The 10,501-nt window shown below is 40.6% G+C and overlaps 1 protein-coding gene and 1 pseudogene across 2 annotated transcripts; both read right to left on the minus strand.

Moving 5' to 3' along the window:
- Nucleotides 1-1,561: 1,561 nt before the first annotated feature.
- LOC148198280 (uncharacterized) lies at nt 1,562-2,697 on the minus strand (annotated as a pseudogene).
- A 1,272-nt stretch (nt 2,698-3,969) lies between these two features.
- On the minus strand, nt 3,970-7,446 carry LOC148198281 (uncharacterized). Of its 2 annotated transcripts, none has more exons than XM_088115270.1 (2): nt 7,012-7,446; nt 3,970-4,458 (listed from the first exon to the last, which is right to left on the minus strand). In XM_088115270.1, exons 1-2 carry the CDS (start codon nt 7,429-7,431, stop codon nt 3,970-3,972), a joined length of 909 nt encoding a protein of 302 aa, XP_087971396.1. In that variant the 5' UTR covers nt 7,432-7,446. The 2 variants fall into 2 exon arrangements, with proteins under 2 accessions (XP_087971396.1, XP_087971395.1); XM_088115269.1 differs by having other exon boundaries at nt 3,970-4,427; nt 6,966-7,392.
- Nucleotides 7,447-10,501: the final 3,055 nt, after the last annotated feature.

A 10,501-nucleotide genomic window follows, 5' to 3' on the forward strand; every position in this document is an offset into this window, starting at 1 on the left:
ATGGCTTGGTTTGCTTCTAGATTTGGTTGTCCTAGCTAGAGAATTGCCATCACTAAACTACTACATAAAATATAAATTCCAAAATTTTCCCAGGTCTTAAAAAAGTATACTTTCATAAATAAAACAATACTAACACAAGCGAGTTCCAAAAGGTTACATCTTTGCTTCAAGACTTTAGGAGATTATTCATTATAAGGAAGAGTCATCATACCCTAAACCTCTAATAATATTATTTAATGCACGGAGGAAAGTGTTTAGGAAACACTATAAAAGTAGTTCTCTAAGCTTTGTCTAGAAGTCTTATAAAATAAAGGAGAAACTTTATTTTTATAAACTTTCCAAGGTGTGGCTTCAGTGAAAGCATGGTTCCAACTGTAAAGGTTTCTTTCCCAGGTGGGTTTCCTTTGTGACTCAAGCCTCGTGCTTTTGGTGTTGTAGCCCTTGAGATAACTTCTTTGAGAAGGAGTCATCATGGCTTAGCTTTAGGTTCAGTGCTTGAGGTTTCCCTTCAAGATGAGTTTTCTCGTGTGGCTCAAGACTCAAGTTTGTCACTCTACCACGTCAAAGTTAGTTTTGCCCAAAATTTCTTAAAATTTCCTCCATTTTCCTTAATTTCTCCTTTGACTCTTTGTAATCATCAAAATCTACAAAACAAGTCAAATTCGGGTGATTTTTACATATATTTAACAAAATCAAAACAAAATACTGCCAAATTGACATCAAAATTAACTCATATTGGGCACTTATCAACACACCCCACTTTAGACTTTGTTTTCCATCAAATAAGAATAAAATCTAAAAAATTCAAGACATATTTACAAACAAAGGTTGGCTAAAGGTCTAAGTGTAGTTGTTTCTTTCTAATAAGTCATTACAAGCTAGGAAAAACACAAATCCTTCAACTCTTTTTCATAAAACATTAATGGCAGGTTTCAAAGATTTGAGATCATGTAGATTCACTCATGTGTTGCAATATTTGTTTGCATTTAAGCCTCCCAGCTTAATGGTTTTCTTTCATTCACAACATTTGCAAGTTCTTTCCAAATTTTGTACCTTGTCTTTTATTACTACCTACACACAATTGGCATAAATCACAAGGTCTTTATGGGGTTGTATTGTGGTCTAGCTATGAAGGAATCTGGTTTTTCAAGCCGAGAAAAACTTGCTGAAAATAAATGAGGTTACAACAGACAATGTGTATTCTCTTTTCCTTTTCAGCCATTGTTAAAGTTCAAGACAATGATTTTCATTTTTAATGCATTTCAAAACCCATTTCTCTTGTTTTGTTTTTGTTTTCCAGGCCTTTGTCCTTATCTTTCTTATTTTGTTCATTATTACTCAACCTTTTTTGATGGAATACCGTCTGAGAAGACTTCATCTTTTTGTACTCTTAGCTTGTAAGGAGCATAGGCCTTATAAGTACCCATCTCCACCATTGTATTGTCACTTTTAAGCATAATGAGAATTAGATTTCTGAAATCATAATTAATTCTCTTTGAAAGTCAAGCTAGAGTCCAATGGACCTGCTCTAGCCACCTTCTAAGAAGAATTTCCTCCATTTTCATTTCCATTTTCCGGATGCTCCACCACCTCCGCTATAGTGGGTCTGGTCCCCAGGCTAAGCTACTCTAGCAGCATACTCCTCTAGAGTCATGAAGCCTGGGTGAGAGGATGCGTATACATGACGCATCATGTCCGCGTGAGCAAGGCCATCCTCATATCAAACATTTGGTAAGGATCTTGTGGGCCAGGTTGATCAGGCTGGGCAGGTGGGTCAGGATGGTTACTCCTATGCGGTCGCGGCGGCTGGGGTGTAGGAATATGTTGACCCTCCTCATCAATCAAACAGTATTGTAGATAATATGACCGATTGATTGTTTTCCGCGGTCTCTCAAATGGTGGAGTGGAAGTGTTAACCCCAGCAAGCTCACATAGGTGCGTAATCAGAGATGGGTGCCCTAGTGGAGTATTGGTCAGTGCAGTATGGGCACAATCATTGATCTCATGTGCTATAATTTGGCCCACATTAATTGGTTGGCCCTACAGTATGAAGAAAAGGAGGATGGCCCTACTCACATTGAGGTCAGAAACATGGGAGCATGGAGATATATTGGCATGGATGAATGCCACCCAGTATTTGGAGAGAGGTGTTAGAAAGGAACGCTTGATGTGCAGTGGTTGTCCTTGTCTGTTTCTATGAAAATGACCTCTTGGAAGGCATACAGTCCTCTCAACCTCCTGGAAGTCAACTTCCTCAAATTCATTGTTGAGGGATTCAGAATACTGACATTGAATATCGCCCCCTGGCCACTGAATGTTGAGGAAAGCGTTGATCGCATCTGCATTGAACGATACCTGCCTCCCTCTCACATAACTCATAAATGGCTCTGCTTCATCAGAATAAATGCGGTCATTTTCATAGAATTCACGGACTACCGCAATATTAGCCGGAGCAAGAAAATTGATGAGTATGCTCCAATGCCGGCGCCACACCTCTTCTGCAAATTGTGGTGCCTCCAGAGGTAATTGTTCAACCACTCTTTCCATAAGCAGTCGTCTGTTTTGAGATGCCTCAAAATTTTTCTGATGTTTCTTGGAAAGAAAAGTAGGTTGAGACATCTTTTTCTTCCCTGCTTGCCCCTTTTTGGTATTAGCTGCTATGGTTTTGATCCTCTTGGATCCTGAGGCAGAGGCCATTTCTGCACAAACATACAAGAATTGTGTTTTTAATTGGGAACAACACATAATAATTGTGAATTTTAACATTTGTGCAAAAGGATGTTCAGTCAAGGCTTAAAATGGTACTGAACCAAGTAGGACAATCAAGCACAAACAATCAAAAGAAGAGCAAAACAGCAGAATTTGGAAACAGTAGAAGAACACAACACAGGCAAAAAATCTGGCCGAGCCAGTCGCGCCAGTCGCGCCCGGGCGCTACCCTGCAGAGGGCGCCTGGCGCGAGTTCTGCAGATTGCAGACTCTGAGTTTTGTGGTTTTCGTCCACTCTTCAATGATCAACCAAGCACTCAAGCAGTTCAATTAAGTAATCCTACTCTAATTCAAATCACAAATCAGAACTACAAAGCAATAAAACAGAAATTAAAACCTACTTGATTTAGAGAAGCAGATTTGATATTGAAATTGGGATTCTTTGGTGAGTTGAGAGCTTGGCCGTGAGTGCCCAGATAAGATTTGATTTGGTGATGCGAATGAGTGAGTGTGAGGGGTAAATGCTACGTTTTAGTGGCTGGGTTTAGTGGAGTTAAAATGGATCGAGAGTGAGAGAGATTAAAACGGAGAGAGTGATGGTGCGTGTGCAGTGGCGGTGAAAGGGGTTGTGACGAAGGGTTACGGTGGCTTTGATGGCTTTGAGAGGAGAGACACGAGAGAGAGAGAGAAACGGTTGGGAATGAGGTGCTAAATTAGGGTTAGAAAATGGGAGACTCGGACCACTGTGCACTAAAAACCTAGTCTGATTTGGGCCTGCACATTTCGCGCCGGGCGCCCCTTGGTGGAGGGCGCCAGGCGCAGCCCAGCACAAAGTTGTGCTAGCTCGCACTTGAGCGTGCCTGGTCATGGGGGGGCTGGGCGTGAATTATGCAGATTTCAGCAGAGTACAGAATTTCACAACTCACTATAAGATTTTCTGATTTTTCCATTTGTTGGCTCACCAACCATCCCAAAACACATTGTTTTCACTAAACAAATTTGCTCAACTCCCCAAAAAGTGAAATTCACTCCAAGAATGAAACTTTAGGTGCACAATTTCAAAAGCTTTCAAAATTCTCCAAAACAAGCTGCCATAAAATAACAAGCCTCAAAATATCCAAATTACTAACAAATTCTGAAGCATAATTAAGATGTTCAAAATCACACTCAAACAACAAAATAACACTGAGGAAAGGTTAGAAAGCTGGGTTGCCTCCCAGTAAGTGCTTGTTTAACGTCATTAGCTTGACACATTGATGCTCAAGGATCAGAGAGATGAATAATTATGGTGAGACGCTGAATCTCACCACCCAAGTAATGTTTCAACCGTTGTCCATTTACCACCCAACTTCTCTTTGGATCATCGGATACAGGGTCAACCAATTCGATGGCTCCATGAGGCTTTACCTCCTTTATGGTGAAAGGTCCAGACCACTTTGACTTCAACTTGCCTTGAAAAATTTTGAATCTAGAATTGAAGAGTAAGACTTGTTGGCCAGGTGGAAATTGTCTATTTAGCAGCATCTTATCATGATACCTCTTGACCTTTTCCTTGTAATTCTTGGAGTTTTTATAAGCTGTTAGTCTTATTTCTTCCAACTCTTGCAGTTGCAGCTTCCTTTTCTCTGTAGACAAGGCAAGATCAAAGTTTAGAAACTTTAGAGCCCAATAAGCTTTATGTTCCATCTCCACTGGCAGATGACAGGCTTTTCCATAGACTAGTTGGAATGGAGTCATTCCCACAGGTGTCTTCAATGTTGTTCTGTTGGCCCATAAGGCATCATCTAACTTTATTGACCAGTCTTTTCTTGAAGAAGAAACTGTTTTCTCAAGAATCCTCTTAATTTCTCTGTTTGAAACCTCGGCTTGGCCATTGGTCTGAGGATGGTATGGGGATGCGACTTTGTGCCTCACTTCATAGTGATTTAGTATCTTTTCTAGCTGGGAGTTGCATAAATGAGATCCTCCATCGCTAATAAGAATTCTAGGCACCCCAAACCTCGAGAAAATATTCCCTTTCAGGAATTTAATGACAGTTTTAGCGTCATTTTTCTGGCATGCTGCTGCTTCCACCCACTTACTCACATAATCAACAGCCACCAAAATATACTCATTGTTGAAAGATGGAGGAAGGGGGCCAACAAAGTCTATGCCCCAGTAGTCAAAGACTTCAACCTCCAATATGGCTTGGAGTGGCATTTCATGCCTTCTTGAGATGCTCCCAGTCCTCTGACATTTATCACAGCTTTTGGCATGATTGTGCGCATCCTTGAACAAAGTGGGCCAGTAGAAACCAGATTGAAGGACTTTTGCAGCTGTTCTTTCTCCATTAAAGTGTCCCCCATATGGTGAGTTATGACAATGCCAAAGGATTCTTGCTACTTCTTCATTAGTTACACAACGCCTCAATAGGTTGTCAACCCCAATCTTGAACAGGAAAGGGTCATCCCAGATAAATTGTTTTGCATCATAAAAAAACTTCTTTTTCTGACTCCAAGATAAGTCTTCTGGGATAACTCCTGCTGCCTTGAAATTTGCCATGTCAGCAAACCATGGTCTGTGTTGAATGTGCAAGAGAGTCTCATCTGAAAAAGATTCCCGGGTCTCTTCTTCTTTGCTTGTGACTTCATCATTGATGAGCCGGGATAGATGATCAGCAATGACATTCTCACTACCTTTCTTGTCATGAATCTGCACATCAAATTCTTGTAGCAAGAGCACCCATCAGATCAAGCACGGTTTGGAATCAGGTTTGGTTAGCAAGTATTTGATGCCAGCATGATCAGTGTATATAATAACCTTAGACCCAATGAGATAGGGCCTAAATTTCTCCAAAGCATACACTATAGCAAGAAACTCCTTTTCTGTGGTTGCATAATTTAGTTGGGCTCCATTCAAGACTTTGCTTGCATAGTAGATTGTGTGGAACACTTTCTCTCTTCTTTGCCCAAGGACTACACCTATAGCATAGTCACTTGCATCACACATTAGTTCAAAGTCTTTATTCCAATCAGGGGCTATAATCACCGGAGCGGAGATCAGCTTGGTCTTCAGAATATCAAAAGCCTTCAAACATTCGTCATTCATTTCAAACGGTGTATCCTTTACAAGGAGGTTGCTTAAAGGCTTAGCAATCTTGGAAAAATCCTGAATGAATCTTCTGTAAAAGCCAGCATGCACAAGAAAACTTCAAATTCCCTTTACATTGGTCGGCGGTGGAAGCTTTTCAATAACCTCAACTTTAGCTCTATCCACTTCAATTCCTTTGGATGAAATTTTATGTCCCAAGACAATACCTTCCGTTACCATGAAGTGACATTTCTCCCAATTAAGAATGAGGTTGGTTTGGATGCATCTCTTCAACACTATTTCCAAATTTTCCAAACATAGATCAAATGAGCTTCCAAACACTGAGAAGTCGTCCATGAAGACTTCTATACATTTCTCCACAAGATCGGAGAATATAGCTTGCATACATCTTTGAAAAGTGGCTGGGGCACTACAAAGCCCAAAGGGCATCTTTCTATAGGCGAATATACCGAAGGGGCATGTGAATGCGGTCTTTTCTTGATCTTTTGGATCTACAACTATCTGATTATAACCAGAATACCCATCCAAGAAGCAATAGAAGGCTTGCCCTGCTAATCTCTCTAGCATTTGATCCATGAAGGGGAGCGGAAAATGGTCTTTTCTAGTGGCCTTATTTAGCTTCCGGTAGTCAATGCACATTCTCCAACCGGTGACAGTTCGTGTAGGTATAAGCTCATTCTTCTCATTATATATAACTGTCATACCACCCTTCTTGGGCACCACTTGCACAGGACTCACCCAAGTGTTATCAGAGATAGGATAAATGATCCCTGCCTCAAGAAGCTTGAGAACCTCTTTTCTCACCTCCTCTTTCATGACTGGATTTATCCTTCTTTGAGGTTGAGTTGCTGGTTTAAAGTCATCTTCCATGAAAATGCGGTGCATGCAATAAGTTGGACTTATCCCTTTTAAATCAGAAATAGACCATCCTACAGGTCCTTTGTTTCTTTTTAAAACTTCAATCAACTTCTTCTCTTCAGCAGATGATAAGGAGTTGCTGATAATCACAGGTTTGTTGCTGCCCTCTTCTAGAAAAACATACTTTAAGTGAGAGGGTAATATTTTTAGTTCTAATTTCTTCTCTTCCACCATGACATCAGTCTTCATATCTTCGATCTTCACCTCATGAGATGGAATCTCCTTCAGCACATCCAAATATATTAAACGCTCTTCAATCATTCTCTCTTCTTCTTCATTGAGAGACTCACGTGCATCTATGAGAGTCTTTATAAGTGGGGATGACACATGTATTTCCTTTTCCACATCTATGCAGGCTTCGTCAAGCACATCAACTTGAAAACAAGCTCCCTCATCAGTGGGGTGGGACATTGCTTCAAAAACATTGAAGTTTACCTCTTCATCTTGCACCCTCACCTTGAGCTTACCATCATCAACGTCGATGAGTACTCTTGCCGTCTTCATGAATGGCCTTCCAAGAATAAGTGGTACCTCCACATCCGCCTCCATTTCCATGATAACGAAATCCACTGGAAACACAAATTTATCTACTTGTACAAGAACATCTTCCACCACGCCAAGTGGATACTTGATGGATCTGTCCGCCAATTGTAGGCTCATCTGAGTAGGTTTGAGTTCAAGCTCTCCAATTCTCTCAAATAAAGAGAAAGGCATCAAATTGATGCTTGCACCCAAGTCAATCAACGCTTTCCCAATAGCTAGCTTACCTATAGTGCAGGGAATGTTGAAGCTACCAGGATCCTTGAATCTAGGAGGGAGGAGCTTCTGGATAATGGCACTACAGTTGCCTTGTACTTCAATGGTCTCTTCCTCAATGTATTTTCTCTTTTTAGTGAGGAGTTCCTTCATGAATTTTGCATAGGCCGACATTTGTTGTAGTGCTTCTGAGAAAGGTATTTTTATCTCTAATTGCTTGAAGATATCCATGAACCGCCCAAACTGCTTCTCCTTCTCCTTTCTTGAGTATATTTGTGGATAGGGAAGAGGCTTCTCAACTTCTTTTTCTCAACTTCTTTTTCTTTTCTTTTTCTTCTCACATCCTCTTCATCTTTTTCTTTCTCTCCACTGACACTATCTTCTTTTTCTTTTCCCTCATTCTTTTCTTCTCTTTCATTCTCAAATTTTGTCTCATTTTCATCTTTTCTTTCATCACTCTCTTCTAAGTTCTTTTTCTCTCCACTCACTAGCAACTTACCACTTCTTGTGGTGATTACCTTGCATTCTTCCTTTGGGTTAGCCTCTGTGTTGGCTCCAAAATTCTTTTCAGACTTTTCTTCTAGCTTCTTGGCCAGTTGTCCAACTTGAATTTCTAAATTTCTGATGGAGGCTTCGGTACTTTTGTGGTTGGAGATGGACACTTGCATGAATTGTTGAAGAGTGTCCTCCAATTTAGAGGTCCTGTCTGATAGAGAAGGGTGTGGTTGGTATTGTTGTTGTGGTGGTCTGTTTGAGGGACCAGCTTGTCCTTGGCCCATGCTTGGGCGGTCTCTATCCTTGGTTACAGTGATTTTGCCGGTTCTGATTACCCATATAGTTCACATCTTCTTGGGTATTGACCTGCATAGCACAATGACCATTTGTATGTTCCCCGCCACACAATTCACACCCTTGATGTTGGGTTTGTGACACATTCTGGAGCTCTTTTGGTAACTGAGAGAGTTTGTTCATGAGAGCTTCAAGCTGTTGGGTCATTATCTTGTTTTGAGCTAATAAGGCGTCTTGAGATTGTAGTTGAAAAACACCTTTTTGTTGAGCCCTTTCATTCTGCAATTCACTGTCATTGGCAGCCATGTTTTCTATTAGCTCATGGGCTTCTTCTGGTGTCTTCCATCGAATATTTCCTCCAACTGAGGCATCCAACATCAATTTGGTTTGGGATATCAATCCTCCCAAAAACATATTGAGAACGGTAGGCTCATCAAACCCATGAGTGGGTGTCTTTCTCAATAGCCCTTTGAATCTATCCCAGGCTTGACTCAAAGTCTCATTACTATCCTGCTGAAAAGACGAAATCTCCTGTTTCCCTTTGTTAACCTTGGACTGTGGAAAGAATTTGTTGAGGAATTTTGCCACTACATCCTCCCAAGCAGTAAAACTATTTTCAGGGAAAGAGTTTAGCCACATCTTAGCATTACCTCCCAAGGAGAATGGAAACAAGCTGAGCCTTATTGCTTCATCTGGCACTTGATGGATCTTTATAGTGTTGCAAATTTCCAAGAAAGTTGCCAAATGATTATACGGATTCTCGTGTGATAGGCCATTGAACTGATTACTCTGCACCAGATGGATGAGAGCAGGCTTCATTTCCATGTTCATGGCATTTACCCGTGGTCGAGCAATGCTATTAAAGTGGAGGGGCCCTACGAAAGTAGAGTAGTCTTCCAAGGTGCGCCTTGCTTGTCTATCACCGTTATCATTCATGTTGTCAGCCATATCCCCCATTTCCTGATTAGCTATGGGAGAGTTTGGTCGCTCAGAGATTACAGGTGTGGGAGAAATTTCTCTTCTTCTTCGGCTATTGTTTCTTCTTGTTGTCTTTTCAACTTCAGGATCTGAAAGAAGAGGTTCAGATGATAGTGTGCTTCTAGTACAAATTTTTCCCTGCATCCACTAAAGACACAATACTAGAGCACCAGGTCAGCTTTAAGAACAATAAAAGCAAAATTTATTCACAGTATCAAGAATATAAGAATATAAGAATAAAGCCTAAGTTGGTTAAGAATCACACAAAAGTATAGTGTTAACCACGAGTCCCCGGCAACGGCGCCAAAAACTTGTTAAGACTCTGGCAAGTGTACCAAATCATTCTAAGTAATAAAACCGGTAAGACCGGATGTCATTTCCCAAGAGACTCGTGTCACCTTCCAATCGTGTAATTTCAAACTAACTTAGACTAAAAAATGTTTCATAATTTGAGTTTTTGTGCAATTAATCTTAACTTAATCTATACGTTATAAATTGAACTTCTTGGAGACAAAACACTTGAAAATGGATTAATGAAAGATGATACAATATGGATTAGAGATGTTGGAGAATGACTGAATTACTACACTCTCATGCAAATGCACATTACTACTTCTTCAACTAATTGCTCAAGTAAACCTATCTACAATACTCAAACCCAATCCCTTTGTAAAGAGAGCCTAAACTCACTTGTTACGTTCCAATCCCTTGGTAACTTAGAAAGTTCATCTGCATTAAGAAAAGTGGTTTAAGACAACTAAAGGGTCAAGCTCTATCCCTAGACACACTTCCCTTTAGGTGTTTATTCCAGTTCAAAGTTCAATTAATATTTCCCAATATCAAGTAAACCTATAATTCATGTTATGGTTGATCAAGTCACAACAAGCGTTAAGAGAAGGAATTAAACACTCACAATAGATGAAAGAAGCATCAATTCATTGAACACAAGTGCATTTACACAGAAGTTTCGTAATTACATCATTCCCCAACAAAATAGAGTTAGATCTCCATAGTCATGGAGAGCTTGAGCTTAAAATGGAGAAAATGGAAGAGATGGGGATCCAAGGAGGAAGAAATGAGAGTTCCCACTGCTCAAAACCAGCTCCCAGAGGTCCAAGAATGGTCTTCCAAGCTTCAGCCGCCAAGAAGATAGCACCCTCAGTTCAAGAATGCTTTAAATTGGTCTAGGGTTCCAGGTCAGCAAAAGTCGCGCCCAGCCCCCCTCCTCAGGGGCGCCTAGGCGCGAAACTCGCGCATAAAG

Source organism: Vigna umbellata, chromosome 5 (genome assembly GCF_029865625.1).
Source record: "Vigna umbellata cultivar VRB3 chromosome 5, Vumbellata_1.0, whole genome shotgun sequence".
In the NCBI taxonomy this organism is placed as follows: Eukaryota; Viridiplantae; Streptophyta; class Magnoliopsida; order Fabales; family Fabaceae; genus Vigna; species Vigna umbellata.

What these genes read in the sequence shown, in the direction of transcription:
- LOC148198281 (XM_088115270.1), bottom strand. Translation starts at nt 7,431, where the DNA reads ATGCCTTTCTCTTTATTTGAGAGAATTGGAGAGCTTGAACTCAAACCT. An exon ending in TTATAAAGACTCTCATAGAT is followed by an intron (nt 4,459 to 7,011) that starts GCACGTGAGTCT and finishes ACAACATTGAAG; the next exon opens with ACACCTGTGGGAATGACTCC.